This window comes from Archocentrus centrarchus, chromosome 9 (assembly GCF_007364275.1).
Source record: "Archocentrus centrarchus isolate MPI-CPG fArcCen1 chromosome 9, fArcCen1, whole genome shotgun sequence".
Lineage (NCBI taxonomy): Eukaryota > Metazoa > Chordata > Actinopteri > Cichliformes > Cichlidae > Archocentrus > Archocentrus centrarchus.
Genome location: NC_044354.1, coordinates 9,310,151 through 9,334,554, shown reverse-complemented (window position 1 = coordinate 9,334,554; position 24,404 = coordinate 9,310,151). Strand labels below are relative to the sequence as shown.

The following is a 24,404-nucleotide window of genomic DNA, read 5'->3' as shown; positions in this document are numbered from 1 at the left end:
CAGCCTTCTAAGTAATGACTGTGATTACAGCTGTCACATACATTGGAAATATTTGGGTTTATTTGATGCATAGATAGAGGAAACTAACATAATCTTTTCTCCCATTTTTATGCAAACTTTGGTACTTTATGTAAACTCCACAGCACTCTTTACAGTCTGATACCTTCAGATTTACTTGTTTAACCTCGAGTTACTCTTTCATCAACCAGTGCGCGTTGTTGCAGATTTTTCCTGGATATGGAGCTCAGAGAGAGCTTCTCATGACTGCTGTCATCTCATATGTAGGTCCTCCTATAAAGTTTATTTTGCCCACTTCGTAGTTTCTCTCAAACTTGCTCATCCGTGACTTTTCAAAGACTTGTTCAAACACTAGAGGGAATATTCGTTTTTCATTTTGAAACACTTTCTTTTGACCATGTTGTTTTTTTATGATCTTTTGTGTACAGTAAATCCAGGCAAAAGCTGTTTTAATAGGGCTGTGAGGGTAAGATTTGCACCTTAGAATACCTTGGAGGAGTAATAAGCTAATTAGGCGGCAAGCCACCATTAACAGTGAAAGAACACATTTTTAAAATTCTTTCTAGAGGTTGTACACTTGGAGCTTCTTTTTTTTGAGATTGTTTTTTTAGGTTTTGAATTGAAGAGAGATCATGACTAGTCAGTTTTCCATTAAATTTTATCCATTTGAAGGCTGTTAAACGTCCAGCCTAGGGCTTTACTGATCTCAAACTTTCTGTAGCTGGCTGACTAGACTGAGCCCGACAAACATTATCTGTCCTTGTTGCGGTTCATTGCAGATTTTGGCACAGCTTTTTTGCTATCTGTTCACTTTCCTTACTTTGCAAACATTTTCAGCCTAATCACAGATTATAAACTGAAAATTGTGCTGGAATATGACCACACGTTTTAGTAGTGTCCCCAGCAACCATTAGAGGTACTTCAGGGACTGTTATCGCAGTCAGATGTGAGTCTCATTTTCCTGCTAATGTTGATAACTGAAGCGGATTTTGCAGCATATGCCCAGGGCTATGAAGGATGTACTCACTAAAGCTTAATCAGTGCTTTAGCATCTGTTTTTGTGACTATTTGATTATGACGGTATGTGTGTGTGGAGAGGGTGTTTGTGTCCTCCCTTCCCACATCTTTGTTAAAATTTAATTGCTTTTATGGTGTTTGGCAAAACAGCCTATTCTGATTTAGACTAATTTGTATTCCTTTGGCTTTTCTAATATTTTGTCCATGGGCATTTCTGTGCATGGAAGGACAAAATATTAAAATAATTTCTCTATAATTCAATTCAATCCAAATCTTACTAATTAAAAAAACGAAACCTTGTGCCTAGCTGTGTGTTCTGCACTTTTCTCAATAATTGTTCTTCTGATTTACTTTATACTTGGTGAATGTCTTGCTGGGGACCTGGGGAAGTGCACAGTTATCTTTGAAGACAACTGGATGAGCAGTTTGTGTGTTTTGGCTGCAAGTTGTTTTCTGATGACTTCATCAATATATTGTAACTCTGCTACCCTGTTAGATTTGTGCACTGTGATAAAAAGATGCCCCCCCCCCCCCCCCCCCCCCCCCCCCCTCCCCCTGTACAAAATGTGCATTTGATTATTAGCATTTGTACTTGTCCTCAGGGCCACTTTTTGTTTCATTTGCATTTTGTTTCTATTGGCAATTTTAGCCCAGTTCAGTATAACAAAAAGATACTGCACATACTGTAGTCACAGAGGTTCCTGGACATGGCCTCAAGAAGAAAATTGATGACAAATTGAAGAAATGGATACTTCGAATGTTAGCCAAAGAGTCAAGAACAACTTCCAAAGAGATTAGAGGTGATTTCCAAGGTCAAAGTACATCAGTGTCAGGTCGCACCACCCATTGCTGTTTCAGCCAAAGTGGACTTAATGGAGGACACCACTGTTGAAAGGAAATCGCAAAAAAGCAAGACTGGAATTTGCTAAAATACATATTGACAAGCCATAAAGCTTCTGAGACAATGTCCTTTGGACAGATGAGACAAAAATGGAGCTTTTTGGCAAATCGCATCAGCTCAATCTTCATAAATGCAAAAATGAAGCATACAACGAAAAGAACACTGTACATACTGTAAAACATAGAGGAGGCTCGGTTATGTTCTGGTGCTGCTTTGCTCCAACTAGCACAGGGTGTCTTGAATCTGTTCATGGTACTGTACAGTGAAATCTCAAGAAGTGAGAAAGTGTCAGAAAGGTTTGTCTCAGTCGCAGGTCATGGGTCCTCCAACAGGGTAAACACAGCTAAAAACACCCAGGAATAGCTAAGAACAAAACATCAGACTGTGCTGAAGTCGACTTCTTTGAGTCCTGATCTAAATCCTATTGAACATCTGTGGAAGGAGCTGAAACATGCAGCCTGGAGAAGGCAGCCTTCAAACCTGACAGCTGGAACCATTTGCTCATGAGAACTGGGCCAAAATACTTGTTGACAGGTGCAGAAGTCTCACTGAGAGTTACAGAAATCACTTGATTGCAGTGATTGCCTCAAAAGGTTGTGCAACAAAATATTAAATTAAGGGTGTGTGTGTGTGCACATGCTTTCAATGTATATACTTTCAATGTCTGCTTTTCAAAACAGTTAAATTACTTGTTATGCTTTGAATGAAAAAAACAATGCCTGCAACTAAGGTGATTATGGACTGTCAGTAAATTGTTGTGTCCAATAGGCTTTGGAGGTGTTTAGAATTTACAGTTTCAGAAAATGAAGTGGGTTAAACTTCCCACTGGGGTTCAAAAATTTATACTAAATATATAATAAAATTTCCTATTGGATCAGATTGATACCAGCGGTGCTCTTTTCCCCCCCTCCTCCAGCTGACATACAGCTTCACATAGCTGCTGCACACATCTGTTCTTCCTCACTAGCAGCTGAAGTTCATAAAGCTGAACATCTCGTGAGAAAGGCCAGTGAAGCTCCTGTCTCAACAGCAATAGCATTAAACCATTATCATAAATGTTAACCTGGCCAGTGCACATGCTAAGCCATTTAGCCATTAGCAGTTACTTAATTGCCACATTAGCAGTCTGTTAAGTTATTAAGGTAGCAGCTATGAGTAACAATAAAATGGTAAATGTTAATGTGTAAAATGTTATCAGTCTTGTCCATCTGTAACTTTAATAAGCAGTGTTAATTTAACAGGATAGCACAATTATTTATGTCTAAAGAGTGTTATTTCCATTTAAGTCCCTGAATGGAACTGAGAAAAGTCTACCAGCAACTAGACAGAAACAGCAGCAGCCTACTTTCCCAACTATATTCAGTCAGCGACAAAAACATAATGCCAAGTCACCGGAAGCACCTCAGACAACCTAAAAATACTATTGTCTTTGTTGTTGTGTTCTTCCTAAAATATTCACTACCGTTATGTTACTGTAGTTTTTTCTTTTTCATTACATGAGGAAACTTAATTCAAAACTTGACCACTGAGTCAGCCCAGAATACAGAACACACTTGCACGCATGACTGGTCAGTAAATAGTGGATATTCTGCTTGTGGATGACCCAACAAATAAGTGCATACAAACCTATTTCACAATATCAGTTTTCCACACGTTCCTGCAGAAGTTTGACAATAAAAGCCTTGTTGATGACTGAAGGGTGATCAAAATGAGGCTTCGCACATGTACCCATCAAATAGGAGTAATTAGAAATAAATGGCACTAATAAAATATTGCAACCATCTGTGGTTGAGGTGATTGTCCCCAAATGCAGGAGAGTAAATGTAGACAGCCAACTGATCATGATTGTTTACATATTTTGAGCAAACTTTTTGCTCAGAATTTCTCTTCTTCTTCTTTTTTTTTTTTTTTTGGTCCTTTTAATGTCTTGTTTTTTGTCTCTTTAATATTTTCAGGGCTGCAGTGACAGCATTGATCACCAGCGTTATTCACATACATTTCTGCAAAAAATCATTTGTCAAAGGCCATAATGTGCAATTTCTAGTTTAAAAACAAAAACAAAAAAACAACCTCGTAACTATTGGCTGTCCTATATTAATGTTACACCATTCAGGTTATATTGATGCATGCACATTTTAAATGGGAGCTGTACAAGCACAATTAAAGAGACCTACTTTTATTTTAACATTCCTTCTAATGGTTTCAATAAAATCTGAACAAAACTGAGAGCATTACAAACATAGTTTTACTGAATTATAGCAGATTTTGCTTTTACGATTGCACTTTTCATATTTCGGTGTATGACCAGTCACAACATCGAGTCCAGGAAAGAACAACTGGGGTAGAGAATAGCATTTATCAGACTGTTGTGTTGATGTAGAAAAGATGCCGAAACTGAGTCACACTAAATCCTCCGTCCTTTTGTCCCTGCCGTATTAGTGTCACACCAAAATTGTCTGGGGATGCTGTGAGGAAATGGAAGTGAATTTACTTCCAATAACCAGAAAGATGCAGTGTTATTTTGTCAGGTTGTTTGTATTCATACATGGACACTGGGGGTGGCCTGGGTTCATTTGCAATCGAGAGGGATGAGAATGATGAAAGCCTTATCAAGTCCAGGCCTCGGTTCTCCGGGGCTGCCCAGAATAAGAATTAAATACTTTGTTTTGTTTTTTCTTTTTATATGAATACTTGTACCTCTCCCTCTTTATATGTTGATAGCTATACAGACCTGTACTTCATAGGATATTAGTAGAGTATGTACACAACTTATCGGCATGACATGATAGTGGTTGTGGTGGTACCATTATGAAGAGACAGCCACAAGCATTTATCTACCTCTCGTTTTGCCTTTGGCATAAAGGGCAATGCGGCATGTGTAACTGTACTTGCAGGTAAGATTAAGTAGTTTTGAGTGTAATCATATGGTGTCACTGAGGTGTGATAAAGGGGGTGACAGTATTTTCACAGGCATAGAAAAATTACAGTCTGCTGTTTCCATTTGCATTGCACTGTATTGCAGAGGTAGTTTTGTATTAACCGTTTTGTTTGTTTTGAGAAATGGTATGCCAGAGTATGTTATATAAAGTTGTTAGGGATGGTTGGTGTTTTTGTTTTTTTGGTAATATATCAATATAATTTAATTGAGATGTAGAATTTGACAATATCGTATTATACTGATATATTTAGCTGATACATAACGCAAAAGGTTTGCGTTATGCAAACCTCCAGAGGTAAAAAATTAATCCAGCGGAGAAGTGCCAAAAAGTGCAGTTTCTGGAGGTGCCACTTAAGGCTGGCTTCAATAGCAAGTCACCATAGACTCCCATGTTTATACCCAACTTTACAGCCTGGTACAAAATTATTTTGCCCTGTATGGATGACTTACCACTTGGGGTGGGTGATTTTAAGGCTCAACTATGTGGATACTGGAGTTAGGGGCATGGCTGCCTTGATTGACAGGTATCTTGGAGCAGCAGAAGCCTGCTATCACCTCCACTGTTAGGTCATTAAACTGGAGCTTTCCACTGTGATTGTGCTGTTGTTGAATTTGGGACACTTAATGGCTTGACTAATATGGATTGGTGTGGGGTACACACCATCCAAGAAATGTTTACTTCATTTTTAATGTCTGAAATTAGTTTGTTACTAATTAGCAGTTATGTGTATCTGTGCATTGTACTTGTACAGCTTGTTGGTGAAGCTTAATAACCAAGTTAGTTTAGGCAACAAAAAATCTGCTTGCCATTGATTGTGTCCACAGTAGTACCTGTCTTTAGTTTCTGTGCAGCTTGGTGGTCCTCTGTTGGGAGGCCATATGTACTGCTAGAACCTTGTATAGTCCCACTTCAAAGACTGGTAACTCAGTAAAACGGTGACTATTTTAAATTCAGTTAAATTCAATTTTATTCACATCAAATCACAACAAACAATCGCCTCAAGGTGTTTAAACACAACAACGAAATGGATAAAATGTTTTTTTTTGAGTTTCCTAAAAATTGTAGCAGCTTCTGACTGAGAACGCAGCTGCCTGTAAATAGGGCCTATGAAATTATGCTTTTTTACATTTCATATTGATCAGTCTGCTTTAATAGGTGTTTGTGATATCTCACATTTTGCTTTTGTAGAAAATACAGCAATTTTTATTGTATATTGCTGCCTAAAAATATGAAGAGCTTTCCCCCCCCTCTATATAATCCTGCCCAAATGTTGTGCATTGTAGATTAATTTGGAATTGACTGTTTGTATTTCAGTCACTCCAGTACCACTTAACAGCAAACACAACTGATCTGTTTTATGCTCTTGAGGTACCATCTACCATGTACCTCATCTAGATATCATGAAAAGTACACATTTAAAAAGGGGAATGAAATACAAGTAATAACCAGCTAAAGTAATGTAAAAAAAAAAAAAAAGTGTAGCACTTTTCCAACTGTGATCAAACAGAATACCAAAGAGCTATTTAATTTTTTTTTTTTAGCTGTCCAACAGACAACTCTTTACGATTCTTTTGTTCCTCTTGGGGAAGATTTGTGGCAATATGACCCTCAAAGTTACTTTATTTGGTGCAGAATTGTAGGATGACAGACAAATGCTCTTAATGTGGCATTCACCACTCTTCTGAAAATTTGTTTTTCTCTCAGAGCCCTTCATTTCAAGGTTACATATCAAACCAGATTAACCTTGTTGTCACAGTTTTTAGTACACCCCACTAGTTTCCCTGTCATATGAACTGAAGTAGCTTTTAAACTGCGCCTGGGGTGTTCACGCTAAGCTCACTCATAAAAGCCCTTTTCCATGTTTGTTCCAGTCTTGGCCTTTAGAGACCTGCTGGTGGAATCTCAGCTCAAAGCAATTATATTAGATGCTGATCAGTTGTCACTGGAGGGTTGCTGTGGGAGCTCTGCCACCAGCTAGAGCCCACCAGTAGTTTAAATCCTTGTATTTTTTGTCAACTTTTAACTGATTTCAGTTATGTGGTGTGAACTGAGGCATATTTTGAAGATGTATGAATGAGCTACTTAACTTTCCTTTTGTATCTTGTGATGTGAAATTTATCATTTGCTTGAACGCAGTTGCTTAAAGAGTTTTATTTTGAAATCACAACAAAAGAAACTTGCTAACGAGCAATGTTTAAATAGTTTGACGTGCTGAGGCTATTCTGTTTACCATATGATTGTGTATGTAAACATTTATGCAGTAATTGTCTTGTTGGTACAAACTATAATTTGCAGTTGGAGCAGGTATTGTGAAAGCAGGAGGTATTACTTTCTGTTGAATTTGATTTGGTAATGTTTGATAATATTGTCAGTGCTACTGACAGCACAAAGAGAGCTCAGCCACCCACATGTTTTACTTTCCTTTCTAGTTATCCTGATGGGAATAAAATGAATTAGACACAACAAAAGGATTTCTGTCCATGTTAAATCTATTTGAATACATTTATTTTTGAAATATTGATTTTGCTCCCTTTTAGGCTATGAAATTAATGTGTTCCTTCAAATGTACTGTTTTGTGTCATTTACCAAACAACTGTATAATGGAATTTGAATTGAAATCTTAGAGAGGAAAGCTTCTGGCATTGTGGTAATTTGGAGAAGTAGCTGGGATATTTGTGCAACAGGAATGCAGCATCTTTGTTTTTGCTAGGTTTGAGGTAACTATATACTTATTTCACTCTGTAAGTGCAATATATATATATATATATATATATATATATATATATATATATATATATATATATATATATATATATATATATAAACTGTATACTTATTTCACACTGTATATTGCACTTACAGTGTGAAATATATATATATATATCTATATATATTTCAGTGAAGAGTGCTTAAAAATGGCTAGATACCTCTGGAAATGTTAAGTGAGTTTAAATATGTAAATGTAATGCAGATGCTGATTAATGCAGTCTCTAAGTAAGCTTGGACTCACACATTTATCCATTGTCTGCAGACCTGCCATGCTTTCAATGTTCAATTAACTTGCATCTCCTTGTTCATTCACCATTAAGAAATCTGTTGGCTTGGCTTTTTATTTTTAAGACTGACCTGGGCTGACCAAAGGAATGCATTAGGGTTTTTATTTTCCCCCGTCTTTCCTCGTAATGCTCTGACTTCCAGTACCAGTGCTACACAGAATGACATAGTAACACAATTGCTTTATTGCAGCTTTGAAGTTATTTTGAGTTTCTAAAGATGGCTCTGTATTGCTTCTTCCTTTATTTGTAATTTGCAGTCATCTTTATAGCATCTTTTGTTTTAAATTCAATAATTGTCTTCTCATTAACGACTCTCATTGCATGTGTTTAGCATAATATACCATCATACTATGTTTGGCTCATTCGATGACTAAATTGCTCCTGGAATACATAATGTACCTGAGAAGATAACAGATGGCAGAATACATTATTACTACTTTATTATGGCTGAAAGTTGGCTGGAGAAAACATGTTGCATACATCAGCATAAAAATCACCTTTATAAACAGGTGCGCTCATCCTGGATCCTCTATCATTGTTTATCATGCCTTCTACTGTAGTCTACTTGTAGACAAACTTTGAGAAGTAAACGCATCAGGTTCAAATGCTTTGATGTACCCAGAAGAGAGGTCGGATTTTCTTTAAAAGAACAAGCAGTTGCATCCTCCGAAGCAACATTATATTTAGGCTTTTGTATTAGGAAATACTACGTGCTCTACAGTTTTATTATTTTGACTTTAATTTGCCAGTTTAAATGAATAACTTTTATTTTGTCTTTACCTTAGCTGACAAACTTGAAATGAGGTATTTTGCTTTTATCTGCCTTAAATGAACCTGTTTTCTTGGAACCTCGGGGCTGCATGATTATGGCCAAAATGATTATTTGTTAGAATTAATCACTGTTTTTATAACAAAAATGTTTTACTGCACTGTCACGTACATTCTGCCTAATGTGCAGATCTTTGCATCAAAATAAAATTGGTCGTCCTTATTTGCCTAAATTTACTGCATCTGCAAAAAACGAGAACTTGACTTAAAATGAAATCAACAGGGCACTGCTTTCACCTTTACATTGCGCTACTTTCCTTTTAATTGAAACATTGTTGCAGACAAATAAGGCATTTATTCACCTGACCTGAGTGCATCTCCTAGAAGCAAAATATAGTATTTCACTTCATACATTGTACCTGCATGATGGATGTGAATAAAATTCAACAGTTTGCATTTTTCCCCCTGCAATATTTTGCATATGGCACAGGTTTTGCCACTTTAAAAAAATAATTGAATGAGGGAATAACAAATGTTTGGGCCAGTATGTTGATTGTTTTGTTGAAGCCTTGGTTACTCACCGTGTTTATTGGACACTTATCTTTGGCCGAAGGGAATGTGAGTGCATTGATTTCAGTGCATCTCTGTGAGCTGGATTGATACGGTGACGGGCGGTACAAACTTGCCTATAGTTAAATGTTGGTTGATTCAGGTTAGCAACCACTGAATTGGTTTTCTTGGCCTTCATGCATTCAGGTCAATTCTTGACAAGCAAAAACACACCTGAAGGTCTCCTGTGAAGTGCTGCACTGCTTCCAGCCCTTTTTCTACATTTAGATCACGTCATACAAGCCCCATTCTGACTGCTTGCATATTTTCACACACATTTAACATGAATATTTTGAGGAATATCTTCTTCAAAATTCAATTCATTGCGTTTTTATTTATCGTTCCTTTTTTCCCCCTTGCTCTCCTGGTACTGTAAATGTTTTGGTTGTATTGTATTTTTTATCTTGTTGAATTGCTGATATAATGATGGTGAAAAATGCAGTTTAGAATTTTTTTTTTTTTCCATAATCTAGGAGTCTGTGATACTTGATAAACTTCAGTACAGTTATGTGTGACACATCACGCTATCCTATTCCTAATGGTGCCACAACCAATCATGCATTTTCACAGTGGAGTAGATTCTTGTTTAAACAGCGCTGTTTTTTACTGATGACATCTGTATGATTTTTATCCAAAAAGCAAATCCTATTCCAAATTAATTTTGTAGGGAGCAAAGGTCAGACAAAGCAATAACAAATTAAAAGCCATGATAATGATGATGTCAGTTCCACAAGATGCTTAATTATTTATATTCAGTTATTGTTAATAGTCACAATGTCCTTGTTAATTCTGGCAGGTAATATGTTGATATCTTTGATGTCTTGAATGTAGTAGTTAAAAATGCTCATCTGTCTTTTTTGTGTTTTTTAATTACCTTTTCTTTCTCTCTCTCTCTTTTTTTCTTTTTTTTTTTTTTTTTTTTTTTTTGCATTGATTAACTTTTCCTTTCAAATATAAGAACATTAATGAATACACTTTCTTTCCCAGAAAAAAACCTGAAAATTAGGATGAATGTTATGTCATCTATTTTGTCAGTGCATTATTTTATTGGTTTAGAATTTTCTTCAATACTAATTGGATCCATTGATCAGCCAAATCAAGACCTTTATTTGTTTAATGATTACTGTCAGTAAATAAAGTCAATCCATCAAGTTTGCAGTACAGTCCAAATGTATCAGATCACTCAGCACCTTTATCCAGGTTGGATTATTGATAAACAAAAACTCTATGCGCCTAATGTTCTTGATTTTTCTGTCTGTTTTGCAAATTTAAATCAGTTACCTCTTGTCCAAATTGTAAAGTGCAACATTTCCATTTCTGTTTCAGAGCTGAGCTCCGAGAACCTGCGTACATGCTTTCAGATTGTTAATGCCTACATATACTTGTCTGCCACAGAGTTTCTGCAAGTGAGGCACAAAACAACAAAACCCTCACACACACAGATGTCACATAATGCTTATATTGGCATGATTTACTTAAGTTTTATAGAACTGAACCATTTACCCCTTTCCCCCTCCCCCCAGAACTACGCAGAATCCTTGTGTCGATCATTTTGTGACCTGCTGAAAGACATCACAAATGAAGGGCAGGTGCAAGTGCTCAAGGTACTGTCTTTCCTTCCTGCTCACAAAAAGTCAAGTCACATTTTATTTTTCCAAAATCACAGCTGATTGTGTCTCGCTCTTATTTATTCTCTGGATTTATTTTTCATTCCTTTTAAGTTCAGCCACGGTGAGAGTTTCTTTTTTTTCCTCCTGTGTGGCCATTGAAGAGCAGGTGCAGTGAAAGGGCCATTATATGCAATAAAGAAGAGACATGAACATTTACACACAAATTGTGCAAGCACTGTTGCTTGTTACCTGACACCCCATTAAAAATGCAAGGGGAGCCATGACTCTTTCATTACTAATAAAGGATTTGAAAAATGGTACATGAGGAATATCAAATGGTTCACTCTAGACCTCTGTCCTGCACCATTACAGTATTTGATTGTGAATGCAAGAATATATTCAGCAACATTCAGTTTTCTTAGGAAAATAACATAAAGTACAAACCTGTGTTTTGCATAGTGTACCATCTATCCACCACCGGACCATTTATATAAAGAAGGCTTTTTCCTGTAACAACAGTCTCTCTGTCTCTTTTTTTATGTGGCTGACCCTTTGTGCTCCTTTTCTGGCTCCTTCCTGAGATTTTCCTGTCTGTTTCTCTTTGCTACTTTTTCTTGCTCCACCCTCTGAGGGTCGCCCTTCATCCTTCCTTGCCCTGTGTCCCTGCAGGTGGTAGAGATAGCTTTAAAGGTTAGCCCCATACTGGGAGCCCACATGTTTCAGCCCCTGCTGCCAGCTGTCTTCAGAGGTATTGTGGATGGTGAGGTGAGTTTTACCTTTGCATCTTGCACAAATCTGGACTGGGACTGTATAAAAGGATGTATAAAAGTGTTTTGCTTAATTTCTGTTCAGTGTTCAAATATTTAACCTTAAACGTGTCTTTTAAGATTTTCGTACACCTAAAAATTCTTCCTTAAGTGTTAATAGTCGTGACCCTTCTTCTGATTTGTCCTTCACTGTCATATGAAATTAATTCTTCAAAGACTGTATAGTGGCAATTATTGATAAGTCAGCTCAGTTAAAGGTTACACATTCACAGGATTCTGCTGTGTCAGTGGGTCCATCTTTTTCCTCTTATCAAGCTTAATGACTCGTGCTTTATGTGAAACCATTTATGCATGGTTATGTTTCATCGTCTGGATACACGATTGCATGTCTATGATCTACAGAGATATCCCGTGGTGATGTCCACCTACCTAGGCATCATGGGTCGTGTCCTGCTCCAGAACTCCAGTTTTTTCTCCTCTTTGCTTAGTCAAATGGCTTCTGAGTGCAACCAGGAGGTGAGGTTTGATGTCTGCCCTTCATTTCTGTCTCCTCAGCACAGATTCAATGAATGTCTATGTGAGACATAAATGCAAAGTGCCTGTTAAAAGGGAATCACTGTGAACGAGGCTGAAAGTAATGAGCCAAGGAATTGCAAATGGTAACATTTTCAAGCCCTAAAATGTTGTCCTCCTTCACTGTGAAACTCTGAGCAAAGAAATTAATTTTGCCTAGTTCTGAGATTGCAGCCTTAATCTAAATAAATGCAAAGACGTTCCTCTCTAAGTTGTCTTTTATCATGCCATGCTTATTTTTTTTTTAACAATAGAGGACAAGGAAGGAAATTGTAATCATAAATGTAGGGAAAGTTGCTTTTACTTAAAAAAAAAAAAAAAAAACATTTTTTTTTAAGGCAACACTAAAAGCATATTTTCAGACACATCTGTATTCAGATTGCAGCTTCTCTCTTTTTCCCCCCCCTCTCTAACCCCTTCCTTCTGTCCTACTTATTTGTCTTTCCCCTTTTCTCTCCTCATCAGATGGACCAGTTGTTGGGCAATGTTATAGAGATGTGGGTTGACCGAATGGACAACATAACTCAGCCTGAGAGGAGGAAGCTCTCGTCGCTGGCTCTTCTTTCCCTTCTGCCATCTGACAACAGGTGAGAAACATTTAATTCTTTTCCATGCAGATTTTGCTTTGAGCTGGTGAGAAAGGAATAGAACAGCATAGCTGACTTTAAGGCACAGCAGGGGAAAAGTGATGAAATGTTCTTGGAAAATTATTTATTAGGCTCTTGTTTATCATTACAGATACAGGTGGTAAAATGATCTTGTATATAATTCTCCTTACAGCTGTAAAATGCGGAACAAAGCAGCAGCTTAACGGGTGCCTGCTTTACACTCTGAGTGTCAGCTGAACAGTACAAATGTGTATTTTCTGATACACACTTCATACAGGCCAATGCAGACAGCTGGGTTTTCAGACATGCCTACGGGAGACAGTATATTGTCAGAAATAGAATTTTGCTTGTGAATTCAATGAGCTCTACTTACCACCTCTCTTTCTATGACTTAATGTCAAAGGCCTATAGCAAGCGGTGTTACTTCAGTCTGTAATTCATTACGCTTTAGCCAAAGCATGAAACGTGATTATGTATGCCTTCTACTTTAGGTGAAGTATGTTTTTAGTGGATTATTGTGCACTATGATAATGAAGAGGCAAACTTAACGTGTGCGTATTTGCTGACAGACACACACACACACACTTACATTAAAACTTGAAATTTCTCTGTTTCATACTAAGTGCAGGATAACTAATTATGCATGTGTGCAAGCAGGGCATTCTTATATTTCTGAAATATACTTGTGGAGACCAAAATTGTGTTACTGAGTGTTGCTAGAGATGAACTTTTACTATTATTTGTATCTTCTCTCTGTTTTTATTATGCGAATTGCAGATGTGTAATACTGTTTATCCAAGACAAATTTCCCAATAAAATTTTATTCAATTTAATTTTCTGCCCTGGAGGTTGCTATGTTGCTTGTATGTAGCTTCCTTTGTCCTCTTTGGAAAATGGAATTCATGGAGAAATTACAGTGTAATCCAGTCTGTTATTTGGTATGGTCTGAAGTAAATGTAGACCAAATTTGATGAAGACCGCAAAAAAATTGTGGCTCGTGGAAAAATGCTTAAACTTTCGTCATTTCCAATATGGTGGAAATGCTGAAGTCCTTAAGGTGCTAAAGTACCAAGTAGCAAACTAGCATAAGAAGGAAAAAATAAAAAATTTCTAAGAAAAGGTTGGGGGGGGGGGGGGGGGTCACCTTTTACGTTTAGGCATGTAGACTTGGTCAAGGTGACCTGCTAAAGTTTAAAATCAGCGTCAGTTCAGAAAGAATTGTGATTTGAGTGACTTTTTGTGCCAGACGTAGTGTGAGTATTTTAGAAACTGCTGATTTACTGGGATTTTCCTGCAAAATAATTTCTAGGGTTTACAAAGAAAACAAGAAAAATATGCGAAAATGCCTTGTTAGTGGCAGAGGTCTGAGGAGAATGGCCTGACTGTTTCAAGCTGAAAAAGATACAGGCAACAGTTACTCAAATAGCCACTTTTTACAAATAAAGTATGCAGAGAAGTATCTCTGAACGCACACACACTGAAGTTTGAAGCCGACAGACTACAGCAGCAGAAGACCACACTGGGTGCCACGCCTGTCAGCTAAGAACAGGAAACTGAGGCTACAATTTGCAGAGCTTCAGGAAAATCTCACAGTATGAGATTGGATAAATGTTCCCTGTTCTGATGAGTCTCAGTTTCTGCTGAGACATTCAGATGGTCGGGTCAGCATTTGGAGAATACAGCATTAAAGCATGGATCTATCCTGCTTTGTATCAACAGTTTAGGCTTCTGCTAGCAGCGTAATGCTGTGTGGGATAATTTCTTGGAACAGTCAGAGCTCAGATAATCTCAAACTGGTTTCTTGAACATGACATTGCGTTCACTGCATTCAGATGGCCTCCACAGTCACCAGATCTCAATGCAATAGAGCACCTTTGGGATGTGGTGGAGCGGGAGATTTGTATCATGGATACGCAGCTGGCAAATCTGCAGCAACTGTGTGATGCTATCATGTCAATATGGAGCAAAATCTGGAGGAATGTTTGCAGCACCTTGTTAAATCTATGCCACAATAAAATGAGGCAGTTATGAGAAGGCAATAACAAAGTGCCTAATAATGATGCTGGCGAGTGTGTGTAGTAATGTACTTAATGTACTATGTGCCTATAAAATACAAACTCTTATTAAGTCAATAATCTTTATTTCTTATTAGTATTGTGTTGAACTACCTAGTCAACATATTTCACATTATTCAGTACATTATTTAGTCTATTATTATATAATGCGTGTTTGTGTGTAAAATTTCCACACTTACAATGTAAGAGACAAGTCTATGTATACTTGCTTTTTCTGTGTATTTTCCAGAACCATCTTTCATTCTGATTTTCCAGGTTTTGGCTAGACCTAATGCTCAGTGAACTTTATGTAGCACTGCCTGGGGTCTACCTGACCAAGTATATGAACTGACAGAAGAAGGAACAGTTGATGTATCAGTGCCCATACTTACTCATACTAACACTTCTTATTCTTTTCCTTCCCTGCTTCCTCATTCTTGTTGACATGGGAGCCACATTTTATCCACTACCGCTAACCACTGAGACTGACTCAAATAGTTCACCCGGAAACCTGTGAATTTTTCCCATAAGACAAACAGTCACATAATTATTGTAATAAAAAGTATGTTTGATCAGACATTTCTGCAGTGAAAGGCTGTTAAAGACAGGTAACAGGTGTATCGCATTGTTAAAGGGTTAATGTAGTCCAGCCTAGAAGTAACAACAGGACTAGTTGTCAGAATCACTCAAAGATACTGCCTATATGAGAGACACATAAGGTGAAAAATATCAGTCCTCAGAGAGAACTTTGTCGAACTTCATGACAAATTTAGATTCGTGTGAGAGACTTTATGACAAAAACCAACATTACCCCACCACCACCACCACACACACACACACACATTTTTCCAGTGTCTGTATTTAAAAAGGTATTAATGGTGCCAAAAGTAACACTTAGATCTGCAAGGAAAGTACAGAGTTGAGTCGATTGTCTGATACTCTCTAAAAAACACAAGTTTTAAAATGACAAATTTCATGAGTAATGAAGCTCTGTTCTCTGTGTTATCAGCGTGATCCAGGACAAGTTCTGTGGCATCATCAACATCTGTGTTGAGGCATTACATGATGTAATGACAGAAGATCCTGAAACGGGCACTTTCAAAGAGTAAGTTTTCATTTCTTTTTCTTTATAATTGGAAAACCAGAAAAAAAAAAGTGCATAAAAAGTTGTAAATTATACAGTTCAAACCTTCCCATCATTCTTTTCACAAATGAATGGAGTTTGTAATTTTAACAAAACTCATGCATAATGAATGAAGACGCTCGAAAGTGCTTGAAGCACTACAAATGCAGATGTGATGCTGAAGTTGGAATTCATCAAATGCAAACCTCAGAAGACATTTTGAGATAAAAATTTATTTCATGAGGGCAGTAGCTGACTACAGGGAAAACAGTGCAAGCAAATCAGAGAGTGACTTAGCTGCATTTGCACCTTAAAAAAGTATATAACCTGTTGATACAAATGTAATGCACAAGTAAATAATGTAACTGATAGATTTATTTTAGTTTAGTTTAGTGTTGCATTGTTTTGGGTCCCTGTTGGGTCTGACGTGGGCAAAAATATACTTGTGGTTGAACATTTCCTCTGAGTGTTATTCGTTGCATTGTGTGAAATAAAAAAAGTCCTTGCAGCCATGGATGAAATTCAGTAAAATAACATGCCAGTTGCTAAGTCAATTTGGCGTGGTGCTGTACTTGAGTGTTAACTGTAGAAGACATTGATTGTAGCTTCTTTAATGAGTTACTAGTCTGCTTTCTGTCTACTCAAAATTGTAATAAGTTCATTAAGTTTTGTCACTTTGAATGTCATTAGTTAGAGTTTAGTTAAAATTTCTGATCACGAATTATCGGTAGCCACACACCAGAATCACAAAGTGTGACATTCAGGACCCCCTACCTTATCTCTACCCACAATAAGGCTTAAGTAAGGACAAAGGAAATAAAAGACCATACACAGACTTTATACTGTGCACAAAGGTTTCACTTGTAATTCTCTCTGCATGCAGATGAACCAATATGAATAGCATTCAGGAAAAACAGTGCCAGAGGTTTCAGCAATTGAAGTGCCTGTGTGTGCATGCTGCCTGTTCTGAAATTGTCTCCTACTGTGCAGGTTTATTTGCGGTTATTAATATTGAGTTGAATATTATTGTGTTTGCAGCTGCATGCTGATGAGCCATTTTGAAGAGCCCAAGCTGAGTGATGATGAGGAGCCACCAACTGAGCAGGACAAGAGGAAGAAACTGGTGAGTCAAATGCATAATTCATACACAGTACAGATCTAATTTAGAAATCTTTAAATCAGCCTTTCTCTTGCTTCATTCTCATTATAGATTACAGACAAATAGCTACACTAATAATTTTTTTTTTCAAAATTTGTTTTCATTTTAATTTTCTGTTTATCTGAGTATCTTTCTCTTTGTCTCGTGATAATTAAAAAAAAAAAAAAAACTGTCTTCTTGTGATAATTTATGCTGCACTGGCACTCATACAGTACAAGCAGAAGCACCCAGGGAGGAAAAATGGTTTATTCCAGTCAGCAAAAAGAAACATGGTCACTTTATGTACTGTGTAGTCAGTCACCAGTTCAGAGCCACCTCAAAGCCTCCTGCAAGTCTTTAGATAAGCATGAATGTCAGTGAGTACCCATGCATGGCCCCTAGGTGGGAGATGTACACCAATTAAACAGTGGTGCATGTATGTATGAGCATGCATTCTCTATGAGTATGTTTCCTGTATCACTTTGTTACACAAATTGCTGCACTCCTTCACACTATTGTTTAACTAGATTGTTGGTGTCTGTGGTCTTCTCCAAATGTGTGCTTAGACAAAATTAAATTTTTATACAAATGGGATTTTTATTCGTGTTTGAATGAGTAAATACAGCTATATTTATATTATTGTTTTACATTTCTCTGTGTGTGAGTGTGTGCCTCTTGCTTGGCAGTATCCCAGTGCACTTATCACCTCAGCCCAGGCCCTGACTTTTTGCTCCAGGGAAGAGAAGAGAGGAGACTTAAAGTCGCACCTCTCTCTGCTTTTTAATGTTTGTGGGTCTGTGTGCTTGGAGACGTGCGTGAACACGTGTGCAAGTCACGGGAGTGCCCACATGTTGGAGTTTTCAATTTGAGGAAAAAGTTGATGAGAAAGGAGACCTGTGACATTTTTGAACATTTATTGGCTCCAGCTTGACTTTTTTTTTTTAAGCCTTCTTTCTTTGGCAGTTGCTTCTGCATTTGTTAAAAAAAAAAAGGTACATAAATATCTGTACATTTGTGCTGCTCTCAAAGCACTTGTGACACAGATAATTGTTTGACATTTTTTTCCCATGTTCTTTCTGATTAATTCCTCACATTGACATTGAAAATTCATGTTCATTTGTGAAAATGGTGTAATTTTGTGTTAAAATGTAAAGTAGTTACGTCAATATAGCTTGATTATGTTGTCAGTGCACTTCCACTGAGTCATTGTTTTTCCAGCTTTCATCAATAGCTGCCATGCGTGTCTGCCATCTGCATCATTAGGTATAGGGGTCTGGTTGGTGCAGTGCAGTGCAGGTATGGGCAGAAGCCTTGGACACTGGCACTTAGGACACGAAATGTCACGTCTCTAGGGATGATGAAGCTTGAGGTAGTGAAGGTGATTAAGCAGTCCCAAATAGATCTGAGCATACCTCCATACACATGTGTACTGGAGCTGAAGTCCTATACAGAAGTGGACTCTTTTTTTTCTACTCCTTCCCTGTGCAGGTATGTGGTGTAGTCATGTTTTCCCTAATTGAGCCCTTATGCTTGAATTTTCTCTTTGATATAAATGCTTATTTTTTTTTTGTAAAGTTAATTTGATTGTGAAAGAACATTATGCATAGAGACCTTTGCAGATTTCCAGTGCCGTATATGTTGGTTTATTTTATGTTGGTTTGGTAGCCAGTGAGTTAGAGGAAAGCATATTACAAAAAGAGTTCTGTTTTGTTAAAGATTATTTAGAAACTGTATTATCATTGACCACCACAAAACAAGTTTTCTAGAACCATGCAGTGTCTCTTCAATACTAGGATGATACGTGCAGTATAGTGAAAAAGTATTGAGCAAACCCTGATCTTATATTTTTGCTGTAGACTGAAAACAGTTGGGTTTGACATCAAAAAAATCAATATGAGACAAAACTCAGCTTTTATTTCTAGGTATTTACATCTAGATCTGATAACATCTTTTGTCTGAACCCACTTATATTGTATGTGAGCAAAAGGATTGGAACAGATAAAGTTCCAGTAGATTGTGTAGTTGCAAATTCTTTGCTTGCAATAACTGCATCAAGCCTGTGACCTACTGACATCGCTAAGCTTTTGCATTCATCTTTTGTGATACTTGCTCTGTAGGGTTTAAGTCTGGAAATTGATTAGGCCCGTCTAAAACCTTCCACTTCCTGCTCCTGATGAAGTCCTTTGTGGTTTTGGCAATGTGTTTTAGGTCTTAATCTTGCTGCATGATAAAGGATCTCCCAATCAGTTTAGTTTTACCTTTCTTTAAGTTGACAGACATAAAGTTTCTATAGACTTATGAGTTCATTGTACTGCTGCCATTATGCGTGATATTATCCATGAAGATTAATTTAGCCCGTCCCTGAAGAAGCCACGCAAGCCCAAACCATGACATTACCAACACTGTGTTTCACATATGAGCTTGTGTGTTTGGGATCATGAGCAGATCCTTTCTTTCTCCAAACTTTAACCTACCCATCTTTGTCTTATCAGTCCACAAACTGACAAACTTTGTCCCAGAATTTCTGAGGCTTGTTTCTGTACTTCTTGGCAAATTTCAGTCTGGCCTAGCTGTTCTTGCTAATTAGTGTTTTGCATCTTCTGGGGAAGAGTCTGTACTTTTGTTCATGAAGTCTTCTGCGAACAGTAGATTGTGATACCTTCACTTCTGCCCTCTGGAGGTTGTTACTGATGTCACTAACAGCACTAACAGTTGTTTTTAGGGGCTTTCTTTACAGCACTTACTATGTTTTTATTTTATTTTTTACTATTAAACCTGTCTTGCCCAGCAGCTTAAGTAAACTCTGTTGTGCCAAACATCTTTGCTATGCCAAGAGGAGCCCTATTTTAGACTCCTCTTGTTAGTCTTTCTTTTATTTTCTTTCTTTGTTTCTTTATTTACATGTTTAAATGGTATAGACCAAAAACACCAGAGCAGACAGGCGGGAAGGGGCAGAAGAAATGATAGAGAAATTGCTTTTTTCCTTTACCGGTAATGACTTTACCAGTAATGACTTTCTTCTTCAGGACATTCCAATAGTTCTATTGGCTATGGCCAGTGTTTGTACAGTGGCTCTGATTGATTTTGCATCTTCTCTCAGCTTCAAAATTGCTTGTTTTTCACCCATAGACAGCTCTCTGGTTTTCATGTTGGTTACTCCTCTAATTATAAAGTCAGCACAGGCAAAACCCAAATCTGAAACTGAATGTAGACATTTAGTGCTATTTATTATTTGAATAATCAATGCAAATTCAATGTATATACATTTGTATTGTCAGTGTTTTTACTTGGATTTTTGAGCTCATGTCCAGGAGCATTTGACACATTACCTTTTTGACATCTAGATCAATAAGTTAAAACAACCCTACAGTTGTTGTGTACGGTTATTCCTGTTTATCTTTTCATGTATCTTAATTTTCCAAGTGTCTGAAAAGGAAAGCGTTGCAATAATGTATTCTAAGCTTTTACCTCTTTAAAGTAGCCACCTCTCAGGGCAGAGTGGGAATAGAAATTGGCTCTGGACTTTTGACTTGGACTCACACCTAAATCTGTCTCCCGTGGAGTGTGAGATTAGAATTCAGACTGGATAGTACAGCAGTAAATGACAGCACCAGTCATATTGTAATTTTAGTGGCTCTTCATCTTTTATTGAAGCAAATCACAATCATGAAGTGTCTCGATTGGACTGATTGCTGTCAATGTAGGGGATCCTTGATTTCATACCAGCCCTTGCCAGCTATACCGATAGTAAAAAGTGAAAGTTGCAGTACTTGAGTTTTGTGGTGATTATTAATGAACCAAGGGAAATGTCACCAGTAGCTCTTAAAAGGAATAATTTAATGAATATACTATAGTGGCAATGCTAAACATAAAAAAATAAAAATGGAATGAATACATTACAAAAAAATTACAGTTATTCATACACACAGTTTGGTCTTTGAGACAGTTTTTTAGTACCACTGTTTTTTGTTTGTTTTTTTGTTTGTTTGTTTGTTTGTTTTTGGTTAGGTAAGCATACACCAGCCTATCATCATCTTCTTCTGTCAACTGCTTCCTTTATGGATTGCCACAGCAGATCATCTGCCTTCATCTTGTCCTATCCGTAGCATCCTCTCCTGTCACACCAACCCTATCCACGTCCTCTTCCACTGCATCTGTAAACCTTGTCTGAGGTCTTCCTCTTTTCTTTCTGCCTGGCAGCTCCATATTGAACCACCTCTGTCCAATATAGCCACTATCCCTCCTGGGCACATGTCCAAACCATCTCAGCCTTGCCTCTCTAACTTTGTCTCCAAAACGCTCAGCCTGAGCTGTCCCTCTGATTTCCTCATTTCTAATCTTATCCGTTCTGGTCACTCCCAATGAAAATCTTAACCTCTTCATTCAACTCTGCCACTTCCAGCTCTGCCTCCTGTTTTTTTTTTTTTTTTCTTGGTTACTGCCATTGTCTCCGAACGATGCATCATAGCAGGTCTTACTGCCATCTTGGAAACCTTCCCTTTCACGCTTGCAGTTATCCTTCTGTCATAAATCCCCCTCTGACACTTGTCTCCACCCACCTCTCTTGTGCATTCTGTTGCTTTGGATGGCTGACCCCAGGTATTCAAACTCATCTACCTTCACTGTCTCTACTCCTTGCAGCTTCACTGTTACACCTGTCCCCCTCTCATTTACACACATGTATTCTGTCTTGCTGCTTCTTCCTTTCATATACACCAGGCTATCAACACCATATCTCACTCTTGCTGTCGCTTTATCTCCTGCTGACACTACCCATCCTTTCTGTAGCTCTTGACAGGTACCACAGGTAGACCCAATTTGCCACCTGTACTAATCAACTGAACAAAAGAACTAAATCCAATGTTTTATTTATATCAAAGTATATGATATTTACTCATTTATGACTTTTTATAAATGTTAAAAAAAAAAAATCCTTAAATTTCAGGTGGATTTTGTAGTGTTTTCTGTCATAAAAAAGTAGCTTAATTCTTCTCATTTTGTCAGGAGAGCTATATGTTACTCTTGCGTAGTGTTGTATTTACCAGTGGTGTACTGGCCATTTTCGTATACACTGACAAATCCTGGTGGGCCACTGCATCAGTTAGCTATTGGGTCGTCAAAAACTCCATAGTTGTTACCAGCCTTGTCTGTTTAATAGCTCTCCCCGAAAACCTGTCATTTTGGGGATTGGTTAATAATGCAAGTTAACATTTCACTGTGTGCTCGACTCTTACTGATGCAACCTGTGACTTGTAAGGGTCCTTTAATACAATCTGAGTGTTCTAGACAACTAGACTAAGCTAATTGCTGCTGTGTTTTGGCTTCTGTTTATAATGCATTATTTGATTCATGTCCTTCATCTACAAGGGCAGTACCATCAAACAACAAGAAGTATGGGCAACATCAAAGACTTTGTCCAATGGGTACTAATGACATGGGTTCTGTCTGTTGTGTGATGGTGGCGCACATACACACACACACACACACACACACTCGAGCCCAATCAGCCTTTTTTTTTTTTCCTCTTCTTCTTCACTACACTACACTAATGTATGTGAATAGCACACATACAGGTTATTGTGTTGCATTTATGTGAGTACATGCCAATTACTGATTGGACTACAACATAAAAGTAAAGAATACAACTTCTCTGTTGCAAAAAAAAAATCTTCAGAAATAAATGGGTGTAGAGTGAGCTGGCCGGTTTCCAAACCTGGTCACTGAATAGGGATCCAGGAAGGTCAGACTTGATTGAATACATTGAGTAATGCAAAAAAAAAAATTCCATTTGCCTCCATTGTATTGTTTGGGCCATAAAATTGGAAAAAATATTCAATACCTATTTGCGTAGCTAAATACCACAAACTTTAATTTCCGTCTTTATGGCCTACTTAAATAAGCAGCCCTTGTACTACTTGTAATAGTGTATGTTGTAGTCAGGTACCTTTCTCAAGTGCAAATCAATAGTAATTGCTAAGGAAGGAATGTGTACTCTAATGAACCACAACATTAATTTGTGTAGCTTCCTCTCATGCGGCCAAAATAGCTCTGACCTCAGGATATGGACAAGGAACTTAAGGAAGTGTCCTTTGTGCTATTTTATTCCCTTTTTTAAGGACTTTATGATTTGCCAAAAATGTGACCTGGTTAAACAATTACATGGGAGTTATATTTGCAAAAGCTCCAACTTTAAGAGATTGGTATATTACGCACGCAACATTACTGAAAGGCAGGTTGGCCAAGTTTAAAAAAAAAAAGTTTCTTCTTTTTGATTTAGTTCCTTTACACACCTATTGAAGAGGCTACAATAAGATTCTCGTGTCACATAGTGTCTGAAAACCTGTTCCCCCGCATCATTCCGCTGCTGGAAATCTGCGTTGACTATTTGCATTTTTGATATGTGGAGGTGAGCGAGGGGCCAGACATTTTACACCTTCCTCAGCCTCTTTTTTTCCATTTGTAACTCAACTATTTTTTCCCCTTTTTAATGTGTGTAAAATTGTCTGTGCAATTATAAACACATGTAATTTCCGACATAGTTGGACAGCAGCTCTTGGCATTGGACCTCATGCCAATTACACTTATTGCTATTTATGGGTAATTATATGACAGTGGGATTGCAACATCCCAGGTGCACACCAGCTACATATCCTTATTTTATGAGTCTAATTTGGTGTGCTTTACTGAGGAGTACACCAAATGTTTTGTTTAATGTAGTTTCGATTTATTTGAACAGAATGCTTGGTTTAGTCATTTATAGCATTTGCTCAAGATGTGTAACTGATGAGGTTTTTGTTCCAGGCTATTAGGCTAATGAGTTGATCTTCAGTAGTGCATCTTTCTGCAGTTGGTATTGGAAAGTGTTGGTGTATATGATAGTGTAATAAAAATTACTTTCAAATTTGGAACAGTAGTTCTATGAATTTGAAAGTGACCATTCTATGGTTAATCAAGGCACAACAGAAGTTGGCTGCAGCTATAAATCTTGTTAGACAAATGGAATGATTTGCCATTGTATGTAAGACAGGCTCCTTCACTTGTCGTTTTTAAATCTCTTTTAAAAACACATTTTTACTCCCTGGCCTTCGACCCAGTGTGAGACTTTGACTGTGATTTTAATGATACTTTTGTAGTTCTTTATTTATTTATGTTTTTACATCTTTGTTGTGTTTCTGTATCTCTTTGCCTGTGTTTGTCTTTTATGTTTGATGTTGTTGTACAGC

General features: G+C 37.4%; 1 protein-coding gene across 1 annotated transcript in view; it reads left to right on the top strand.

Moving 5' to 3' along the window:
- Positions 1–24,404, top strand: part of ipo11 (importin 11) — a 116,860-nt gene that overhangs the window by 68,339 nt on the left and 24,117 nt on the right. The window contains exons 22-28 of the mRNA XM_030738305.1: positions 10,635–10,714; positions 10,832–10,912; positions 11,588–11,683; positions 12,088–12,201; positions 12,724–12,845; positions 15,930–16,025; positions 17,082–17,166. Of these exons, the coding sequence (XP_030594165.1) occupies positions 10,635–10,714; positions 10,832–10,912; positions 11,588–11,683; positions 12,088–12,201; positions 12,724–12,845; positions 15,930–16,025; positions 17,082–17,166 (674 nt within the window). The remainder of the gene's footprint in view (positions 1–10,634; positions 10,715–10,831; positions 10,913–11,587; positions 11,684–12,087; positions 12,202–12,723; positions 12,846–15,929; positions 16,026–17,081; positions 17,167–24,404) is intronic.